Consider the following 24,663-nt stretch of genomic DNA (forward strand, 5'->3'; position numbering starts at 1 on the left):
GTAAGCGGTCAGCATAAAAAGGATCAACATCATACTGCCCCACAGCATTCACTTTAAAGACGACATGCAGCCATACGTACTTCAGGCTACATAATTTGTGATCTCCAGAAATGTATATAGGGCTACGTTTTCTGAATGGGCCATGCTGAATAAACAATATATAGCATTCTATTCCAAAGTCTGTTGAAATTCTTAATTCTGATTGGCTGGAGGGAGTGCATTATTTTAGTTGAAACGCACATGTAGTTCCAGTCAGTTTTGATCATGGTTCGAAATATGCTTATCCCAAACATTTGCAACTTGCATATGCTGCACAGGATGAGGACTGTTAACAGCAGACAGGAAATCCGCAAAATTAGAAAAATACTCATTAATTATGCCACAAAATCAAACTTTAAGAGCTTTTTAAGTAAGAACATAGTTATTTTAAAGTAATATCAGCACTTTATTTATGAGGGTAGCTCATCTTTAAAAATTTAGGCTCTGAGCTCCAGGTGGTCAGCAACAGCTCCGCCAACTGCTCCTCCCTGAGCGAAGCTTTTCATAGCCCAGACCATCTCAGGACCTGCTGCTGGATCTCATCTCATGCATCTCTGTTGTTTAAAATTATTAATAATTATTCGTTGGTGTAAACTGGCAAGGTAGATAAAATTCAACAACGACGAGAGAAAATAAAAATCGCATTAATTTGATTCCAACATCCAGCATTCATTTTAAAACTGACCAATTGACATTATCAGCATTATAGGCAGTCATTTCTTCTTATTTCTGCTGAGGAAAAGACGAGATTGTGGCCCGAACGCTCCCTGAAGGTACATTCCTCCAGATAAATAATTAGCTGGTATTTCTTTGTCAGTGTTGCTCATGCGGGACTAAACTCATTTCATGGCATGGAAAGAAATCTCACTCTCAAATGCCACGGACGCAGCACGAATGAACTTTCAGCATTTCAGAACTCTAAACTATAATTACAAATAAATCTGGAACAAATACCGTCCCTCCTCTACACCCCTGAACCACCAGCACTAATATTCCTCAGTCTAAAGAGAAACCATGATCATTTTGCACTTCTAATACATCAGGTCAAGAGAGTGGTGCTGTACGATTAGTGCGTTAAAGATTGAAAAAGAGCTCTGGAAATGTTTAAAGAATTAGCTTTTCTGAAATTTCATCAGATGCAATCACATGAAGGGTTTATCTATGGAACAATAAAATTTGCAGAAATGGATCATTGACAGATGTATATCTTTTGCTCACCCTTTATACCTGTTTGACTTTATTTCTTCTGTTGAACACAAAAGAAGATATTCTGAAAAATGCTGGAAATCTGTAAGCATCGACGTCCGTAGTATTTTTTTTTCCTAGTAAAAAAGTCAATGGTTAAAAGTTTCCAACATTTTTCAAAAGATCTACTTTAGTGTAGAAGAAAAAAAACTCATAAAGGTTTGACACCAATTCATGGTAGTATTTCTAAAAACAACCCGGGCTCATTGTGGAAACGTGGTCCCGCGGACGTTTCTGGAGACCGCGGAATACATCCCGGCGGGTACGTACGGCTGCAGTTTTTGTTTTTGCGAATCCGCGAGAGGCCGCTGTTGTGGGCTTTTTTTCGCATCTCAGACGCCTCTCGCGAGTGCGGTTCGCGTCTGCGATGTTCTCGCGTGAACCCACCAGAGGTCGCTGTCCGACTGACTGGATGATTGACTGCGCGACCGGCCAATCGGCTGACCCGCCCTCCTCTTTCTCTGAACCCAACCAATTTTACCAATTGACCCGCCCGCCCGCTCACTTTCCTAAACCCGAGCAATAGTTTACAAAAAGCCGTCCAAAAAAAGAAAAGCCCTGATTTTTTTTTCCTACCGCGTTTTCGCATTTCACCACGTTCTCACCCTGTTACGAAACTCGTTGACTTAAATTTTGGGATTCTGTTTTTGTCTTACCTGATTGCTGGAACCGCTCTTCCCGGGACTCGAAACTGATCGCCGTGGTCAACTCCTCTCTGCATCTCGGGCCTGCCGACGTACACGATGAGCTGAGTGGACAAACGGGTTGCAGCGGGGAAGCCCTCCACAAGGAGGTAAGCGGTCGGCCGGCTGGCTGGCAAGCACAATAGGGAACAGCGTTACAGCAGCGTTCGCTTGAAAAATATAAACGCGGCCGTACGTTCCTGCCGGGACGTATTCCGCTGTCTCCAGAAACGTCTGCAGGACTACGTTTTCAGAATGAGCTTGGGTTGTTTAAAAAGGTTTGTCAAAGTGTAACTATTCATTTAAATACTGAGTAACATTAATTACTGTACCTACTATATGGTTAGGGTTAGAATGTGGGTTTGGTTTAGTTTCAATTATGCATAATGACCTGTAATTACTATAGTAAAAAACCTGCATGTCACTACAATATTGGGTCATTTATTTATATTACGTGACCATAGCAATACAAATATTACAACAGATTAATTAGGGTACGTTATTATTTATTGATTCAAAAACACTATAGTATTTACGATAAATTACTGTAGCAATTTTAAATGTGGGTTGTTATTAAGTGTATTAATTATTACAATTAATAAACTATTAATTTTACTACTGAGTATCATTAATTACTAATACTTGCTATAGCCTATGGTTAGGATTAGAATGTGGGTTTGGTTTATTTGCATGTAATTATGCATAATTAACTGTAATTACTATAGTAAAAAACAAACCTGCATGTCACCATAGTCGATAGTTTAAAAATCACAATATTGGGTCATTTATTTATATTACTATAGTTGTAGTGAGACCACTGCAATACAATTACCACAACAGATTAATTAGGGTACTTTACTATATTGTGATTCAAAGACACTACAATATTCACTAAAAATACTGTAGTATTTAAATATGTGTGGTTGTTAAAGTGTAACTAATTATTTAACTACTGAGTAACATTCATTACTGTACCTACTATATGGTTAGGGTTAGAATGTGGGTTTGGTTTAGTCGCAATTATGCTTATTAATGACCTGTAATTACTGTAGTAAAAAACCTGCATGTCACTATAACTTAAAAGCTACAATATTGGGTCATTTATTTGTACTACTATAGTTATTGTGTGACCATATAACAGTAGAATTGCCACAACTGATTAAATAAGGTACTATAGTATTTACTATAAATGCATTCATTCATTCATTTTTTTTGTCGGCTCAGTCCCTTCATTAATCCGGGGTCGCCACAGCGGAATGAACCGCTAACTTATTCAGCATGTTTTTACGCAGCGGATGCTCTTCCAGCCGCAACCCATCTCAGGGAAAATTTATTATAAATTACTGTACTATTTTTTAATGTGGGTTGTTAAAGTGTAGCTATTCATTTAACTATTACAATATGTAACATTATTTACACACACACACTTGCTATATGGTTAGGATTAGAATGTGGGTTTGGTTTATTTGCATGTAATTATGCATAATTAACTGTAATTACTATAGTAAAAAAACAAACCTGCATGTCACCATAGTCGATAGTTTAAAAATCACAATATTGGGTCATTTATTTATATTACTATAGTTGTAGTGAGACCACAGCAATACAATTACCACAACAGATTAATTAGGGTACTTTACTATATTGTGATTCAAAAACACTACAATATTCACTAAAAATACTGTAGTATTTAAATATGTGTGGTTGTTAAAGTGTAACTAATTATTTAACTACTGAGTAACATTCATTACTGTACCTACTATATGGTTAGGGTTAGAATGTGGGTTTGGTTTAGTCGCAATTATGCATAATTACCTGTAATTACTATAGTAAAAAACCTGCATGTCACTATAACTTAAAAGCTACAATATTGGGTCATTTATTTGTACTACTATAGTTATTGTGTGACCATATAACAGTAGAATTGCCACAACTGATTAAATAAGGTACTTTACTATGCTATATGGGGGTTGCCACAGTGGAATGAACCGCTAACTTATCCAGCAAGTTTTTACGCAGCGGATGCTCTTCCAGCCGCAACCCATCTCTGGGAAAATTGACCATAAATTACTGTAATATTTTTTAATGTGGGTTGTTAAAGTGTAGCTATTCATTTAACTATTATGTAACATTATTTACACACACACATTTGCTATATGGTTAGGATTAGAATGTGGGTTTGGTTTATTTGCATGTAATTATGCATAATTAACTGTAATTACTATAGTAAAAAAACAAACCTGCATGTCACCATAGTCGATAGTTTAAAAATCACAATATTGGGTCATTTATTTATATTACTATAGTTGTAGTGAGACCACAGCAATACAATTACCACAACAGATTAATTAGGGTACTTTACTATATTGTGATTCAAAAACACTACAATATTCACTAAAAATACTGTAGTATTTAAATATGTGTGGTTGTTAAAGTGTAACTAATTATTTAACTACTGAGTAACATTCATTACTGTACCTACTATATGGTTAGGGTTAGAATGTGGGTTTGGTTTAGTCGCAATTATGCATAATGACCTGTAATTACTATAGTAAAAAACCTGCATGTCACTATAACTTAAAAGCTACAATATTGGGTCATTTATTTGTACTACTATAGTTATTGTGTGACCATATAACAGTAGAATTGCCACAACTGATTAAATAAGGTACTTTACTATGCTATATGGGGGTTGCCACAGTGGAATGAACCGCTAACTTATCCAGCAAGTTTTTACGCAGCGGATGCTCTTCCAGCCGCAACCCATCTCTGGGAAAATTGACCATAAATTACTGTAATATTTTTTAATGTGGGTTGTTAAAGTGTAGCTATTCATTTAACTATTATGTAACATTATTTACACACACACATTTGCTATATGGTTAGGATTAGAATGTGGGTTTGGTTTATTTGCATGTAATTATGCATAATTAACTGTAATTACTATAGTAAAAAAACAAACCTGCATGTCACCATAGTCGATAGTTTAAAAATCACAATATTGGGTCATTTATTTATATTACTATAGTTGTAGTGAGACCACAGCAATACAATTACCACAACAGATTAATTAGGGTACTTTACTATATTGTGATTCAAAAACACTACAATATTCACTAAAAATACTGTAGTATTTAAATATGTGTGGTTGTTAAAGTGTAACTAATTATTTAACTACTGAGTAACATTCATTACTGTACCTACTATATGGTTAGGGTTAGAATGTGGGTTTGGTTTAGTCGCAATTATGCATAATGACCTGTAATTACTATAGTAAAAAACCTGCATGTCACTATAACTTAAAAGCTACAATATTGGGTCATTTATTTGTACTACTATAGTTATTGTGTGACCATATAACAGTAGAATTGCCACAACTGATTAAATAAGGTACTTTACTATGCTATATGGGGGTTGCCACAGTGGAATGAACCGCTAACTTATCCAGCAAGTTTTTACGCAGCGGATGCTCTTCCAGCCGCAACCCATCTCTGGGAAAATTGACCATAAATTACTGTAATATTTTTTAATGTGGGTTGTTAAAGTGTAGCTATTCATTTAACTATTATGTAACATTATTTACACACACACATTTGCTATATGGTTAGGATTAGAATGTGGGTTTGGTTTATTTGCATGTAATTATGCATAATTGACGGTAATTACTATAGTAAAAACAAACAAACCTGCATGTCACCATAGTCGATAGTTTAAAAATCACAATATTGGGTCATTTATTTATATTACTATAGTTGTTGTGAGACCACTGCAATACAATTACCACAACAGATTAATTAGGGTACTTTACTATATTATGATTCAAAAACACTATGGTATTTACTATAAATTACAGTAGCAGTTTTTAATGTGGGTTGTTATTAAGTTTAACTATTAATTTAACTACTGAGTAACATTAATATTTATATCCTATGGTTAGGGTTAAAATATGGGTTTGGTTTAATCGCATGTTATTATGCATAATTAACTGTAATTATTATAGTAAAAAACAAACAAACAAACAAACAAAAAAAAAAAACCCTGCATGATACACGGTGGTTTAAAAACTACAATATTGGGTCATTTATTTATATTATAGTAGTTGTGAGACCACAGCAAAACAATTACCACAACAGATTAATTAGGGTACTTTACTATAGTATGATTCAAAAACACTATAGTATTTACTATAAATTACTGTAGTTTTTTTAATGTTGGTTGTTATTACAGTGTAACTATTCATTTAACTAACGAGTAACATTAATTACACTTGTTAAATGGTTAGGATTAGAAGGTGGGTTTGGTTTAGTCGCATGTAATTATGCATAGTTAACTTATTACTATAGTAAAAAAACCTGCATTTCACTGCAGTTTAAAAGCTACAATATTGGGTTGTTTCTTTATATTTCTATAGTTGTTGTGTGACAATAGCAACACAATTACCACTACAGATTAATTAGGGTAATTTATTATACATTGATTCAAAAATAATATAGTATTTACTATAAATTACTGTAGTATTTTAATGTGGGCTGTTAAAGTGTGACTATAAATTTAACTACTGAGTGCCATTAAGTACTTACACATACTTGTTAAATGGTTAGGGTTAGGATGTGGGTTTGGTTTAGTCACATGTAATTATGCATAATTAACTGTAATTACTATAGTTAAAAATCAGAGTCTAAAGGTCATTTAATTACATTACAATAGTTGTTGTGTGACCATAGCAACACAATTACAATTAACAGATTCATTAGAGTACTTTACTATATTATCATTCAAAAACACTATACATGTAGTGTTTACTATACTATTACTGTAGTACTTTTTTAATGTGGTTTGTTAAACTGTACCTGCAGAAAAATCCAGCTTAAACCAGCCTAGGCTGGTTGGCTGGTTTTAGCTGGTTGACCAGGCTGGTTTTAGAGGGGTTTTGGCTATTTCCAGGCTGGTTTCCAGCCATTTTCAGCCTGGTCTTAGCTGGTCGGGCTGGAAAATGACCAGCTAAATCCAGCTAAAACCAGCTTGACCAGCCTGGTTTAAGCTGGACATAGCTGGTTTTGGCTGGGCTCCCAGCTTGGCTAGTAGTAGTTGCTTTTACTACTGAGTACATTACTAACACATACTAGCTATATGGTTAGAATGTTGGTTCAGTTTAGTTGCATGTAATTATGCATAATTTACTGTAATTACTCCAGTAAAAAAAAATCCCTGCATGTCACTATAGTTTAAAAACTGCAAGCTTACTGACAATCCATTCCCAGCTTTGAGCTTACCGGAGTTTCCTGCAGCAGGCTTTTGATTGCATCACAACTCGTGGAGCATTAGAAATTAGGCTAACGTGGAGCACAGAATAAGCAATCAAATGACACCACAGTTGTGCTCTGCCTGCCACAGGCGTGACACTTCTGAGATCCAGCTGTGAAACTCCTGCGGTTTGTACTGACTTTAAAAACACACCTGCAAAGAAGCGCTGTACTGCCGCCGGCTGCCTATAGATGTCGCTGTGGCGCCGCCGCTGTTGCTGCTGCTGGATGGAATATAAAGCCGTTGTCAGTCAGGCCGGATCCGCACAGATATCGCACAGCACACTTGAACGCCTCATTTCATTCCAATCCTGCTCGGGTTCTGGAGCCCTGCTCATCATCTTATCTCCAACTGGGTGAAAGTTTACTTTTGACGCTCTCTGGACATCCCGAACAAAGTGAGTCACGTGGCATCTTCAGCTATAACGTTATTCGATTTCAATTTAAAAATGCTGAAAAACTCAAAATGACCTCTAGACGGAAAAGATATCCTCCCCCTTTTGCTGGAAATCAAAATTGAATCATCCCACATGAAAAAAGCTATAATTTATAGTAAACACTCTATTGGTTTTTGAACCATAACATAGTAAAGCACTTGAATGAATGGTTGTTGCTAAAAGGGATACACCTGTGGACGGAAGTTAACTAGATTTGTTTATATTATTTATTAAATTACCCATTAATTGTATTTTATTACCGTGGTAAAGTGTAGACGGAATACAGCTGGGGATACTCAAATCAATATAGCATAATTTTTGTGACACGCAACAATAATTATTATTTTTACACTGCTGTAAGGGTTGGGTTTAGGGTTTGGATAGGGGTAGATGTTAATTGAACACAAATTTTATAGGTAATTTCATAAAAAAATAAGAATAATACTCAGTCTATTTACTGTTTTTACATTACTGTGACGGGTTAAGGGTTGGAGTTAAGGGAAGATGGTAATAGGTGGTTTCTAGAAGAGATACACCCGTGGACGGAAGTTAACTGACGTTAGATTTAAAATTTTTTTTTTTTTTTTACACTAACGTACATTGAGGGTTAGGTTTAGGGTTTGGGTAGGGGTAGACTTTAATTAAATACAACTTTATGGGTCATTTAATACAAATTATGAACAATACTCAGAATAAATATTATTTTTACACTGCTGTGAGGGTTGGGTTTAGGGTTTGGGTAGGGGTAGACTTTAATTAAATACTATTTTATGGGTAGTTTAATAAAAATCTGAATAATACTAGATATATTTACTCAGTATATTTACTGTTTTTACATTACTGTGATGGTTGGGTTTAGGGTTGGAGTTGGGAAAGACGGTAATAGGTTGTCGTCCACACTTGTGGACGGAAGGTGTTTACCTTACCGTCTACCCCAACTCTAACTCTAAACCTGCCATGTTGTACATAAACATTATGCTGTATTGATGTATCCTGAGACAATCTGCAAATATTAATTATTTTTCATAATTATAGGGTATATTTTACAACCATAAACAGCAGTTTACTGTTGTAAAATTGTCCAATGTTAGATTCTGTAGTGGTAACACTTTACAATATGGGACATGTAATTAGTTAAAGTATTTAGGTTACTAACACGATCAAACGATGCCTGCATTTGTAAATCATATTTCAACATTTACTACTATTAAAACCCAACGCTGTGCTTGCTAACATTAGTTAATGCACTGAGAGCTAACAATGAACAACTGTATTCATTAATTAACGTTAACAAAGATGAGTGAATACTGTAATTAATGTATTAGCTCTTGTTTTGTGTTCATGTTAGCAAATACTTTAAAACTACACTAAAGTTAATACTATAGTATGCCGTAGCATTCATTAACAAAGAGTTGTAAATATTATATTTAATTAATCTGGATTGTTTCAAAGCAGCTTAACATAGAGGATAACAGTAAATTGAAACTGTGCCAGTCCAGTTTTCAATATTATAACATTATGTTTATGCAAGTATATGGTTAAAAACAATTTTGTTTTTATTACAAATGACTATAGTATTTTTCATGTGCGATACGTCTCGGATGGCACAATTTGCTCCTAAAGGATTTGAGAAACCTTATTGTTTGTGCATATACGCCCAAATCCTTACATTTTACAAATGCTGCTGTTGTCGCAATCACGGTAAATGTCATCACTGCACTTCAGCCACCGAAAATGTCATGTTAGAGAGCTAAAGTGACACTTCAGGGGGAAAAAAAGGAGAAATCATCATCTGAAGGTCACATTTATCATTATGGAGAGTCCCCACTATAATATTCGGCTAGTTTCAGTTCATCTCGCATGCTGCACGTTGAAGCATAGAATGTAGTGGTAAAAAGTGCATTATTGTTAGCACTTCTAAACCGCCGATGTGCAGTTTGCTTGCTAACAGCTGAAGTTTATGTATGGATGAATAGGCCTGTCATGATATCTATTTTTTGTTGTATGATATATTGCACCAAATTATATTGAGATTCTCCCTCCCTCTCTCTCTCTCTCTCTCTCTCTCTCTCTCTCTCTCTCTCTCTCTCTCTCTCTCTCTCTATATATATATATATATATATATATATATATATATATATATATATATAGTCATTTTAAGCTATTTATTATATAATGCCAGAATGACAATATAATAGCATTATAATGCAAGTACACCTTCCAAAGAACACAATGTCAGTATTAACAGCCCCCTTAAGTAATATTTTTTTTTCGATTGTCTACAGAAAAACCACTTATGTCACTTTAAGCTGAATACTAGTGTCATATCTGGTATTTTGTTTAGAAATGTGTAAAAAAAAAAAAAAAAGAAATATATATATATATATATATATATATATATATATATATATATATATATATATATATATATATATATATTTATTTATTTATTTATTTTTTTTCCCATAAAACAGAAAATAGGGAAAAAAATATATACAGGGAGGATAATAATTTAGGCGTGCTTATAATTTTGACTTCAACTGCATATGCTAATAAATGTCAGTATTTTGGTTGTTTGTTTGTTTGATTAACATGCACCGCCACTTCACTGAGACCAATTTAATGCAGAAAAAGGTGCAATATCTGAGCCAGCTAATCGTCATCTCTTATAAACTTCCATTTGAATTGTTGGTGCCAGTGGTGTTTGGCAGCTCTGAAGGCTGATAAGAAAGCAGAGACCCCTTCTCTCCCCCCGAATCTCCGCTTATCGCTCCAGCACACTCCATGTTCTCAAAGATTCTTTCAGACTGCTTATTTGAAGGAGATTCTGACATTTAATATTAATCAATAAATATTAGTTTTGTAAAAAAAAGTAAAAAAATAATCTTCTTTCCATTTAACAGAAATTGGGGAAAAAAGGTTGCTAATATTCAGCAGGGCTAATAATTCTGACTTCCACTGTATACATACAGTTATTTTCCACCCTGCAAAGGAAAGAGAAATAAATATAATAGAATAAAACTATTAAACAAACTGTGCTTTAAGCATTTTCACTGTAAGAAAAACACTTTAGCCACAAAAAGCCCTTCAGTCGAGAGCAGTGAGGGATTTTCTCACTTAATGTATAAGTGGTTCAAACTCACTCATTTTGAGTCAGGTACTGGCGGACGTGCAACAACTTCAGTCATGAGGTAAACACAAAACAAAACTTTCCATCCGAAGCTCAATCACGGGTCTTCACACTTGTAAACAATCGCTCCATCTGGCCGACTAATCACAGAGCTTGCGTCGTTGCGATGTCTAGTTACATTTTTTGAGAGGTGCGCGTCAGCAACGCCGACAGCCACAGCGAGGGCTATGCGTCCACGTGTAGGCTGCGCCGTGGCATACGCGTGTGCTTGACGTATAAATCAGCCTTTACCTGTAGTTTTCAAACAAGCCTAAAGCACTCATTTAGTTTGATCAGGTGTGTTTAGTTGGGCTTGGAACTAAACTGTGCAGAGCTGCGGCTCTCCAGTAACAGAGTTTGACACCTGTGATCTACACAAAAGCTTTTGGTTTCTGTGGACCTTTAAAATTGCTATAAATTGAACCTCAGTCATTTAAAAATTGAGTGCAGTAGGCCTCTTTAGCAGGGAATAACTAATAACTTATTAGCTATACAGTAGGTGGATTTATAGTGCACTGAAAAAAATTATTCATTGGATTTTACTTACTTTCTTCAAGGCAAGTGGTTGCAAACAATTAATATGGGGTGAATTTAAACAAACAAATTAAGTTGATTATTAAATTAAATTTGTTTGTTTAAATTCAGGGCGAGGCAGCAGTAGGTAGTGCTGTCACCTCACAGCAAGAAGGTTGCTGGGTCGCTGGTTCGAACCTCGGCTCAGTTGGCATTTCTGTGTAGAGTTTGCATGATCTCCCTGCCTTCGTGTGGGTTTTCTCCGGGTGCTCCGGTTTCCCCCACAGTCCAAAGACATGCGGTACAGGTGAATTGGGTAGGCTAAAGTGTCCGTAGTGTATGAGTGTGTGTGTGGATGTTTCCCAGAGATGGGTTGTGGCTGGAAGGGCATCTGCTGCGTAAAAACTTACTGGATAAGTTGGCGGTTCATTCCGCTGTGGCGACCCTGGATTAATTAAGGGACTAAGCCAGCAAGAAAATGAATGAATGAATGAATGAATGAATGAATGTTTAAATTCAGCCCACAAAAAAATTTGCAACCACTTACCTTAAAGAAAGTAAGTGAATCCAATGAATCATTTGTTTCAGATTATTTGAAGCTCGTCTTTTTCAAGGGTCAGTGGATTAGTGCGCACGCCGCTGAAGTCTCCCAGTGCTCTGTATGCCGTCAGCGGAGATTTCCTCACCATTCTGTCACTCCAGCGTGTGTCTTCAGACCGCATCACCCACTGTTGATGAACGTGCTGTTCGATTTAAACCTACACAAAGCCATCACTCCTCACACCGCAGGCAAAGAGACATACTGCCTACAACTTTACCCAAGACTACCGGTATTTTTAGCTTGTAGACTTTAATTTGTATTGCCCTAAAACCGTCATAAGCTGTACTCTGTGATTGAGGAATTTAACCAATATGACCTACGGGACTATATCTCATTCATTAGGACTATTCATTCATTTTCTTTTCCGCTTAGTCTCTTTTTTTAATTATAGGTCGCCATTGCGGATTGAACTGCCTACTTATCCAGCATATGTTTTATTATAAATACTTGTATATACAGTATATATTTGAAGTCAAAATTATTTGCCCTCCTGTGATTTTCTTTCTTTTTTATTTTTTAAATATTTCCTAAATGACTTATGACATTATGACATATGAATTTTTTCACAGTATTTCCTATAATATTTTTATTTCTATTTCTTATTTGGTTTTTTTCAGCTAGAATAAAAGTTTTTATCAATGTTATTAGCTCCCTTAATCAATATTTTGACATTCATTTGGGATTTGATTGTCTACAGAACAAACCATCATTATATTAACATGCCTAATTACGCTAACTTGCCTAATTTAAGCCTTTAAAAGTCACTTTAAGCTGATTAATAGTATCTTGAAAAACATCTAGTACAATATTATGTACTGTCATCATGGTAAAGATAACAGAAATCAGTTAATAAAACTTTCATGTTTAGAAATGTGTTGAAAAATCTTCATTCCTTTAAACAGAAATTGGGGGAAAATATTCAGGAGTGCTAATAATTCTGACTTCAACTGTATAATGTTAACAAAATCTTGATTATTTTTTATCCCAGCACCCTCTAAGACTCCGGAGCTGAATTATGAGGACATCAGTCATTCACATCTCAAGTTTCACTGGGACGAAATCCCCCTCCAAAAGAGAAATGGGATCATTCAGGGATATACGGTTTACTTCTGGCACAAGATGAACGATATCAAAGGTATTTGAGGATTTTAAGTAAAAGTATACAGTTTGAGTGCACAATGTTTTGTGTTTTTGAGAAATGAGTAATCAAAGGCTCTATTTTAATGGTCTAGGCTTAATGTCTGAAGTGCATGGTGCAAAAGCATTACCGTACGTTCACACCGAAAGCAGCGAGAGTGTCAAAGTAGCCGGAAGTCACTCATTTTCAATGAGAGCCGGCAGCGATTTGCAGTCTTCTCCGGCATGGGCATTGAGGAGAGTTGAAATCAAGTCAACTTTATGGTAATGAGCTATAGGGGTTTCAAAATTAATCGTTCCTTCGATGATCTGCGATGCAGACGCGGACAATTCGCTATCAGTTCAGTAATAATCATAACCGGTTATTACTGACGTCATTTACCTCATATGCACTTTGTCGCGAGGGAGGCGATCGCGAGGCGATTGCGAGTATTTACAGCGCTTTAACCACTTAAAACTCATAAACTGTGCACAATTTCACTGTGTGTGTTTGCTGGATCAGTCTTTCACTGACATATACAACAATAGCCCCTATTTCACTGAGATCGAGAGAATGAAAGTAGCCTACTCCATTTCTCTCTCGCTCTGTCTCTCTCTCTCTTTCTCACACACACACAGTGGCCCATTTGACCTGCTGGCGTGGCTTCTCTTCTCTTCTCGGCTGTTTTACAGCGTTACTTTTGCATACAGAAACGAGCGCGTGTCTGCAGAGTTTTCTCCACTGTGTCTATCATACATCAGCTGCGAGATCGCCGCTGCCGCCTGCCGCTTATCATTATCACTCATGTGTAAAGAACGCAGCGCGCAAGAGCCAATCGCAACCGTTTTTTTTTTTTTGAGGGTGTGACCAATCAAAGGGGTGTAAGAGAACTAGACAAGGATCAGAAATTGAGCTGGATATTTATATTTGTTTATATTATTTGCTAAATGCTCGTTTTGTTTAAAGTTACAGTTTATATCTCTGACTGCTTGTATTAAATGACAAAATTGTATTACAAATAGTGTATAAATATAAATATATTCATACATTTTAATACAAGAAATGCTGCTGTGAAGAAAATATAAAACTGTGTATGGAAAGCACCGTCAATGCACCGAGATGCACCGAAATATCGAATTGAACCGAATCGATGGCATGATAATCGTAACCGAACCGAACCGTGAGACTAGTGCAGGTTCACAGCTCTAATGAGCTATGACGGGGTTCGGCGGCAAGCAATGATAGGAGTTCAGAGAACACAGACCTGTGAACTTTGGTTCCGACCACAGTTGTTCCCAAGGGTTTGATGAATGCTGTCGCCGGATTTCCAATTATTTATAATGTTTTCTTACAGGAACATGCATTAAATAAGTTACTGGCGAATTACTGATGTGCATTAATGTTATATATATTTATTTAAAAAAAGCGGGAATCTCACGCGACGTGACAGTACAAAACAGTATAACGTTAGCGCCTTCAGGATATTTCAGACATATGGACACATATTGGATAAATAGAGCAAAGCCACAGCACACGCAACTTGATCTTCCATTGTTATATGAATTTGATAAGAAGTGCGTAACATTTTCACGCTAGAAACATGTTTTATGCAGGAATGTAACTGATATGCTGCAACGGCTCCTTTAAATACGAGATCAATGTAGCAAGTTTTGACGCTCTTGCCGCCAGAGCTGAAAGCAGTTAGCGCTGTCGCCAGGGCGGCCAGAGCGACCATAGACACTCTCGCCGCTTTTGATGTGAACGTACGGTTAAGGGCGTGTCCGAATACACTTTTGTCATTTTAAGGATGGAAAAATACGCTCTGTGCTGCGGTGCATGGTCTAACAGGGTTGTGCTTATTCTCTTAATAAGTTCTGGGTGTGTTTGGAGCATAACGTGCATTAAACCAATCAGAGTCTCATCTCACATTCCCTTTGAGAGTCAGTTGCGTCACGCCATGGTGCATTTGCTATTTACATGGTGGACTTTGTAAGTAGAAAACCAGGAACGCTTTATTAGTGAGGAAAACAAACAGATCATCTGCTTGGCGAGGATAAAGAACGAGCCTCCTCCATTCAGCCTCTTTACTTTATAATTATTTTTGTAAAATTTTAATCTTTTAATTGTTTTCATCTGTAAAGATATTTGTGTATTGCTGTACATCCGGTGTGTATTAAGCAATGTGAAAGCGTTTGGGCTGCATAGGCGCATAACTAGGCGCTAGACTTTAGAGCAGCTTTCACTTGGTCAACGTTGCGGTCTATTTCAATTCCTCAAAATAGCAACGCGTCAACAATGCGCCTTAACACACCTCCTTTTCAGACCAGCACACACATGAGACCACAAAGTGGCGCAAATGGATTTGCTATTTTAAAAACGTGGTGCAAAATATGAAAATTACAGTTGCGCTGGTCTGACAATAGCAACAAATTGCGCCAAATATGTCTTGCAACTTAGGGCGTACTCGCACTATGTAAAGTTGCCTTGAACCGGGCCGAAGCACACTTATCCTCCCTCCTGTCTCCCCCGACGGCCCGCACTCACATCGCATTCGGGCCTGAGCACGCTTACGTCATCGATGATGCAAAGCTCAGCACAGTGGAGTTTTCATTATATCGTTATATAGTTTTAGTTGTTTGATATGCAGTGATATGCAGTCAAATATTTTGCCAAACAGATCCGCCACTGCTGACGCTCATAAACAATCATCAAGTTCTCGTGCTGCAGGAATTAGGAGGTTTGCTGAAGGTGCAGCTGTCGTGCAGTGAGGGGTTTGTGTCCTTAATAATCTATGACAGTTTGCGTTCATTAAACAGTAAGAATGATTAAAAAAATCCATATGAAGCAGTCTCTTAAAAGTCACGTCTCGTCTTCAGTCTTCTCGTCTCTGGCACACCTCTTCCAACCGGGCCCGGGTTCAGATTGCATAGTGTGAGAACGCCCTTATTGCACCGGGTGTATGATAGGAAACTAAACTTTTTATGTTTAGAAATGTGTTGGAAAAAACCTTACTTCTCTTAAACAGAAATTGGGGAAAAATATACAGGAGGGCTAATAATTGTTGATCATTGAGATCTCCCCCACTTGTCAATGACAATCACTCAGTGTTTGTCAGACCTCATTAGTCGTGATCTTACAAACTGCTAATCAAAAGGTGCAAATCAGTAAGCGCACGTCTTGGATGCACTCCAGCGGAAAACGTCAGGTGAAAGACACTACAGAGGACGGTGTCTCGCGCCGCTGTGCCCGTCGAGAGCTGAACTCCATCCGCTGATTTCTCCATGCTAGTTTTCAGTGGTTCCCGGTGTGTTATTGATCCCCCATTGGTTTAATCAGTAGCCTTGTCACATCGCTACAGAGAAAGCCTGGAAACCCAGCTAAGATGAAAGCAATTTACTTTGACATAAGGAAGATTGCAGGCTAATGCTAGATTTATTCCTGGTTCTGTTTGTAATGGTTCAGCTCACTTTTTGTTTCTTTTAAATAGAAGGGGCAGCCAGAACAATTTCAAGACAGGGGTGAATGAAAGGATTATATTTACATAAAGCTATATTTATATTTGTGACCAAATGAGCTGTTAAATCTAAATCATAGGAAAGGAAAAGAAAGCTTTACGAAGGTGATTCTGTTTGAGTCATATTGGATATTTTCTCATTTTTAAAGGATCGGTTAAACACATTTGCTCTACAGTATTAGTCAGTTTTAAGGCAAGCTACTTGAAAAATGTAGTGGGCTAAGCTATTAGCTTATAATAATAATATTAATAATAATAATAATAATAATAATAATAATAATCTAAAAAAAAAAAAAAAAAAAAAAGTATATATATATATATATATATATATATATATATATATATATATATATATATATATATATATATATATATAAATAAATAAATAAATAAATAAATAAATAAGTTATTGCATCTTAACATGTACTTCTCGAGGTATGGTCACGAGGAATCCTGCTTCAGAAATAACTCTTCTCCCTCAGTCATCTTTCCATCAAGCAAGTTTCGGTTGGCGACCGAATAATAATAAATGAATAATGGATGGAATCAAAAAAAGGATAAAATATGAATATAAAAGTTTAAAATAATTTAACAGAGGTTTATAAGAAAATAATATGATATGTTTTATGTAGGTTTTCAAGTAAAATGTATTTACTGTATTTGTTTATTTGTTTTTGCTGTGAATGTACAAATAGCAGCATAAAACAAACAAGGAGAATGAAGCAAATATTGAGTATTAAAGGGGACCTATTATGGAAAAGTCACTTTTATAAGGGTTTTAATCATAGTTAGTCTTGTTTTTGAATTTGCCACTATGCTGACACACAGACATGTGTAGCTCCGCCCTCTTTTGAAAAGAGCACAATCTCATTTGAATTTAAAGTGACAGTCACCAGCACGATGCAATTAGGATAAAAGCCTAAAAAGGGGCCGTTTCAGAGACTTGATTTATATATTTTAAAAAGGGGAATAACATCTCCCTAAAATAATGTAACTGTCCCTCACTGAAGCCTTTTATATTAGTGTAATTATTATACACACATTTCACATATTTGTTGCTACCCATGAGTAGCCAATGCAATGTTGCCATTGAACATTGAAATAGAACGAAATAAAATAAAATGTGCTGCTATTACCATTTAGATTGTGCGGTCAGGCCACAGGCAGGATACATGTACAAGTAAATAATTGAATTTGCACACTCTTGTAGAAAGCCAGGCCTGCGTGGAGACATTCACCCCCCCGCCCCAATCCCTATTTTCACATTGGCTTATTGTCGTGTTTTCAAGGGCACCGCTCTTGTCCTGCGGGCACCATAAATAATAGGAAGTCAATGGTTAGACTAAAGATGACTCTGTTCTGTGTTTCCTCATCATGCAAGTCAAATGAAGGTATGCTTCCATCAGATGAATATAAGTCTGTGCTCAAAACTGAATGGGTGATTGTTTTTGCACATGATTAGTTAGTTGGGCTGGATAGTTTGAGTCTGAGACCAGGGTATCAGCGGGGTCTTAGAAGGTCTTAATTCATTCATTCATTCATCCATTCATTTTCTTGTCAGCTTAGTCCCTTTTTTAATCCGGGGTCGCCACAGCAGAATGAACCGCCAGCCTATCCAGCACATGAGAAACAAACAGGGGGGCTAATAATTCTGACTTCAACTGTAAATGCTTGAATGCAATTGTTCCTGCTAACTGTGGCCCAACCAGACAGGGCAAACACTTTTTCACAGTACAGAAACTGTAAATGAACAGATTTTTTTTTACAGTGTAGACTCAATTATTGGCTAAAAATCTCTACATATCATATACACAGGGTTCATACAATCATGAAAAACCTGGAAAAGTCATGGAATTTTGACATGGCATTTTCCAGGCCAATCTGAAAAACCCACAAAGTTTTGGAAAAAGTCTGTATACTAAAATATGGGTTTGTTGTCTTTACTTCTATTCTGTCCATGTTCTCACATTATTAGTGCAGTGTGAACATTATCTAAATAAATTTGACATCAATATGAAGATTAATTTTAACGAAATAGATTTTCGCATGTTTCATTATATGCTGTAATGAAGGTGCATTGTTTTTCTTATTATTTATCACAAATACATATACAGTACATGAAACATTAGGGGCTCTATTTTGACGGTCCATGCACAGAGCGCAAAACGCAGGGCACAAACGCTTTCAGGGCGTGTCAGAACGCATTTTTGCTAATGGAAAATTCGCTTTGCGCCATGGCGCATGGTCCAAAAGGGTTGAGTTTATTTTCTTTATTAGTTATTATTAGAGTCTCATCTCCCATTCCCTTTAAGAGCCAGCTACGTCGCGCCATAAGCGCATTTTGACGTAAAGTAAGTTCACTTCCGCTTTTGCTCTCGTGGATAGGGAAACATTTACGCACAGACATCAATTAGCCTATAAATAATTAATTTCGTTTGTTAAGCGCAAAGATTTGTTTCAAAACTATTTCTAAATTCAGTTCCAATTTCTAGCAAACGAATAAATGAACAATAATAACAAAGTGTGCTGAAAATACTGGGTTATTTCCAAATACACCTGCCATGCCCCATATGGTCTAACATTTGACAGGTGGACAAATCTAAGCTTGTTTTTAATAAAACAAATATAAATATGGATATAATAAATAATAGTGCTAATAATAATAACATTATACAAAAGCAAATTGAATGAACTGAAAAATCCTCCCGAGATGAAGAAAGTAAGGCAGTGGTTTCTAAATTCATGTAGGCTAGAAATTAATATGTTTTGTAATATTTTAATAATTTATATTTATATCCTGTATATTTATTATATATATATATATATATATATATATATATATATATATATATATATATATATATATATATATATATATATATATATATATATTAGGGATGGGAAGATTAACCGATATGTATCGATACGCGGTCATGCGCGTGCACGATGCGAGTGCATCGGTTGAGCAGCAGAGGATGAATGAAATTTTGGAAGCAAATCGAGATGCATCGGTTTTTGCGAGATGCATCGATTTTTCCGAGATACAGCTTATATTTTTAATATAGAATGTATTTTTTATTTATTAACAAGTGTTGTCAACCTGTTTTTGGCGCATAATTTAATCGACCTACATAAAGTAAGCCTTAGCAACGGATTTGCGGATGTGCACACACTACAACTCAGTGTATCAGGTGTGCGGATGAAGCTAGTGGTGCGCCCTCAGAAAGCGCGAGAAGCAAAACAAACATTTTATTCCCCACTGAGTTTAAATCTTAAGTATGGCAAGCAACATTATGGATTTAAGGATGGACGACATGACAGGACAGATGCAATTTGCAAAATGTGCCGCGCATCTGTAAAATACGCGGGCAGTACGACTAATCTGATATCTCACTTGAAGCGGCGCCACGGTGTTGTTGTGAAAGCATCTTCCAGTGTTTCTGCATCCCTGGCTTTCGCACTGCTTCAACCAGCTCCAAAAGTGGTGAGAAAAGCATTGAAAGTTTTTTTTTCCATGCGCAACAGTTTTGCTCGCTCTACGCCAATAACGAATGCTATTGCATTGTTCATCTGCAAAGATATTCAGCCTAGTGTCACGGAGAACGAAGGTTTTAAACACCTCCTCCTGTTAATTTTTATTTAATAATAATAATAATAATAATATTAATAATAATTATGATAAAAATAATTGGGTGTCACGGTGGCACAGTGGGTAGTTTGACCACCTCACAGCAAGAAGATTGCTGGTTTGTTATATTTTTATTAGCCTGTTGTTTACAGTGACAGTGATGTTTCAAAGCAGCATAACACTGCTAGTTCATGACCTTAAGTTTTGAATAATCAGTGGCAAAATATATCTTTGTAAAACTTGTTTTCATAGTTGAAAAGTTAAATCACAATTCTTGTTGTGCAATGCTAAATTTATTTATGTTGAAAGAGTGCAAATATATATATATATATATATATTTAATATATATTGCACTTATACATTCTGTTTATCTTGAAAATACTTAAATAATATGTGCTATATGTCCTAAAATGACCCTCTACTGTAAACTGACACTCTGGCTCTGAGAGAAGAGCCAGTTTGTAAAAAAGTCTTGGTTTTGCTTGGTTTATAAATAATCAAACTCATTCAATGGCACAGCATCCTCTTTCACATCATCTCATAAACTTGATCTAATTAGTTAGTGCTGAAATATCGCATCGTATCGTGATATGGGTGTGAATCGTATCGTGTTGCATCGCAATATGTCACAAATGTATCGCTAATATATCGGATCGTATTCTTTGTATCGAGATGCGTATCGGATCGGCATTATAGCTTAGATGCCCAACCCTAATATATATAAGATATTATATATAAGATATTATATATTTTTCATATGTAAAGATATTTGCGTATTGCTCTGAATATTGTGTGTAGTGTGTAAGCCAGGCGCACTTTGCGCCAGACAATAGACCGACTTTGTTCTGGTCTAAAGATCAGACTATTTACAGTTAATAGCAACGCGCCAAAACAAGCCTGCTTTTTTAGACCAGAACGCCTATGGGCGCACATTTGAGCGCAAATGCATTTGCTATTTAAACAGCGTGGCACAACACCTCAAAATGACCCTTGCGCCGAGCTAAAAGTAGCAAAAGAGTATTGCGCCGCGCCTTGCCCTACATTGCGCCGGGTGTATGATAGGGCCCTAGGTCTTGACTATTTCCCTTAAAGTCCTGGAAAAGTAATGCAAAAGTCATTAAATTTTAGTAGTAAAAATGTGTATGAACCCTGCATACTGTATACTTTTAAATTTGTATGCATCGTATCTTTTTTTTTTTCGTTCAGACAGATCGGTGTTAGATTTAAATTGAGATTTTTTTTGTCTGCAAATTGGATTTTGTGGCCCATGTAAACAAAGCCAGCCTGAAATAGTTACCTTGTGAGACAAATCACTGTTGAGTTTGACCTTCTGACTGACACATCCTATAAGACTCAGTGTGCAGAATCTATACGAGTGAGCTGACGCCGCATCTTACCAAATAAATAAATAAAAACACAGCAAAATAAATTAAAGAGAGCCAACGTATAGGGCCCGCGCCAGAGATCTGCCTTCAAAAAACAAGTCTCTGAGCAGCGTGTCTTCCAGCTTCCTATGCTATCATTAATAACAGTCCCATGTGAAGCCATTTATTGCACATCCCATTCATCATTGTCCTTTCCGAAAAATATAATACCGTGTCCTCCAGGGATTTCTGCCCCACTGGGGAATTTAGACGTCTGTGTGGTTTGCCCTTTGGATCCTCCTGATTTTCCCCTTGCAGGTTCCAGCGGGGGCAAAATACACCATGATGAGTTCAAACACAATGATAATGCAAGATACTTAATGCTGTATTAGCGAGGCGCTGCTCCTTTATGACACTAAAGCAGATTAGGTTTTGTGTAATTATTCAATTTTGATGCTTTAAGCTTTAAAACATGTGTAACACAACACTGGCTCAAGCTTTAAAGTACACATGAAATCAAAACTAGCCTTGTTTTGCTAGTTTTGTGGTAAACAAATCATCTGTGCATGTCATTTAGAAAAACAATAGTTGTTGCCGTTGTAATCTAAAATTTTAATTGTTTAATTCATAGATTAGGTCTGTCTGAGGTATTGGGCGTGGCTAACATACTTAACCACGCCTCCTCCAGCTGTCAGTTTTGACAGTAAACAGAACTGGCGAGGAAGAGGAGTCTGTTAGGTCTGTTAATTACTCCCCCCAAAACCTTTCCCCTATCTTTCTGAATCAGCTTGCCTCTTTTGTATTTGATATTGATGAACACTATTAAGTCCAAGTTTTTCTTTGTAGTTTAAAAAGTTATTTCAATTAAAATTACAATAGCAATAAAAAGACTAAGATAAAACTTATTTCACAAAAGATTCTTTTCAGAATAAATGTATAGTTTTGGAAAATAAAATACAACAAACAAACAAAAAAGTAAGCAAGTAAATAGTAAGTAAATTAATGAATGTGTAAGTAATATTTATGTAAATGTGTAAGTAAATAAATATGTAAATAAGTAAATATGTATGTAAATACATAAGTAAATCAATATGTTAGTAAACGAGTAAGTAAATTTGTAAGTAAATGTGATGAGTTATAAGCAGGGCCAAAATCTGCTGACATTTTTTGCTATTTCTGCAGAGAATTTTGTTAAAAGATTTTTGCGGAATGAGTTTGCAAGTATCGTAACTAAAAACTTAATATATAAAATAAAAAATAAAAAAATACAAATAAATAAATAAAATAAAATAAAAAATAAATAAAAAAATTTTTATTTAATGTTTACAATGTAAATCCATCTAGATTCACTTATTTGGTAAGTAAAGCAAGTCTCTCATATAATATATCTACTTAAAGATAGAAAATATTACTTTACAAACTGTATTGTAAATAAATCATATAAAAAATTTCATGTTAGTCAATAATACTACTGAAATTAATATACAAACTGAATAGTATAATTTTACACACATTTACACAAGTAAATAAATAGATTCAATAATAAGCTTAACATTTGTGGTAATCTGCGGATTTCTTCATGCACAGATTCCGTGTGAGCCTAGTAAGTAAGAAAATGAGTAGGTAAATATGTAATTAAATGAGTAAGTAAATAAGTAAATAAATAATTAAATAAGTAACTAAGTAAAATAAATCAATTTAAAAATAAATACATAAATCAGAAGAAAATGGACTAAAGCCAGATGGGGGAGTTTTATTATATTATAATAGCAGTATTATTATATATATTCTGCTTAATTTGAATTGCCAAGTCGTTTTTTAAGCTAAGTTAGCACAATATGCAACAAAAATTCAAAGACAAAAGACGATATGTAACAATGCGATATGCAACAAAACAACATGTTAAAAAAAACAAAACAAAGCAGTATAAAACAATACAAAATGATACATAACAAAATAATATGTAACAAAGAGATATGTAACACGATATGCAACAAAACAATATGTATCAAAACAAAACAAAGCAATACATAACAAAACTATATGTAACAAAACAAAATAAATGATATATAACAAAGTGATATGTAAACAAAAACAAAACACAAAACGATACTTAACAAAATGATATGTAAAAAAAACAAAATAATATATAACAAAGCGATATGTAACAAAACAACATGTAACAAAAGTGATATGAGATAAAACAAAACAATGCTTAAAATGATACGTAACAAAACAAAATTATATGTAACAAAGGGATTTGTAACAAAACGATATGCAACAAAAAATATTTAACAAAACAAAACAATACATAACAAAATTATATGTAACAAAACAAAATAAAATGATATGTAACAAAGTGATGTGTAAACAAAACAATACACAAAATAAAGTGATTTATAACAAAGCGATATGTAACAAAACAATATGCAACAAAACAATGTGTAACAAAACAAAGCGATATAAAACAAAACAAAACGATACTTAACAAAATGATATAACAAAACAAAATAAAATGATATCTCACAAAATGATATGTAAACAAAACAAAACGATACTTAACAAAATAATATAACAGAACAAAATAAAACGATATCTTACAAAATGATATGTAAACAAAACAAAACGATACTTAACAAAATGATACGTAACAAAATAAAATGATATGTGACAAAGCGATATGCAACAAAACAAAGCAATTTAAAACAAAACGATACATTACAAACTTATGTGTAAATAAAATGATATGTAACAAAGCGATATGCAAACAAAACAACACAAAACAAAATGATACTTAACAAAATGATAAGCAACAAAACAAAATAAAATGATATGAACAAAGCGATATGTAACAAAAACAAAACAAAATGATGCTTAACAAATTGATTTGCAACAATATAAAATGATATGTAACGAAGCGATATGTAAACAAAACAAAAACAAAACGATACTTAACAAAATGATATGCAACAAAACAAAATAAAATGATATGAACAAAGCGATATGTAAACAAAAGCAAAACATTCAATCTTGCCTATATCAAAAACGAA

General features: G+C 35.1%; 2 protein-coding genes across 3 annotated transcripts in view; one reads left to right on the plus strand and one right to left on the minus strand.

Annotated features, from left to right (window-relative positions):
- Window positions 1-24,663, minus strand: part of csf3r (colony stimulating factor 3 receptor) — a 320,054-nt gene that overhangs the window by 79,227 nt on the left and 216,164 nt on the right. The window contains exons 1-2 of one of the 2 annotated variants that reach the window (XM_087284876.1): window positions 7,241-7,454; window positions 1,941-2,097 (exon numbers count right to left, since the gene is read on the minus strand). The gene's annotated coding sequence lies outside the window, so the exon portion shown is untranslated. Of the gene's footprint in view, window positions 1-1,940; window positions 2,098-7,240; window positions 7,455-24,663 lie in introns of those variants that run through there. The other variant, XM_087284875.1, reaches the window with a different exon arrangement.
- Window positions 5,222-24,663, plus strand: part of LOC137487869 (uncharacterized) — a 240,859-nt gene continuing 221,417 nt past the window's right edge. Inside the window, exons 1-3 of the mRNA XM_087288307.1 lie at window positions 5,222-5,228; window positions 7,384-7,668; window positions 12,979-13,125. Of these exons, the coding sequence (XP_087144433.1) occupies window positions 5,222-5,228; window positions 7,384-7,668; window positions 12,979-13,125 (439 nt within the window). The remainder of the gene's footprint in view (window positions 5,229-7,383; window positions 7,669-12,978; window positions 13,126-24,663) is intronic.

This window comes from Danio rerio, chromosome 16 (assembly GCF_052040795.2).
Source record: "Danio rerio strain M-AB ecotype USA chromosome 16, GRCz13ab, whole genome shotgun sequence".
Taxonomy (NCBI): Eukaryota; Metazoa; Chordata; class Actinopteri; order Cypriniformes; family Danionidae; genus Danio; species Danio rerio.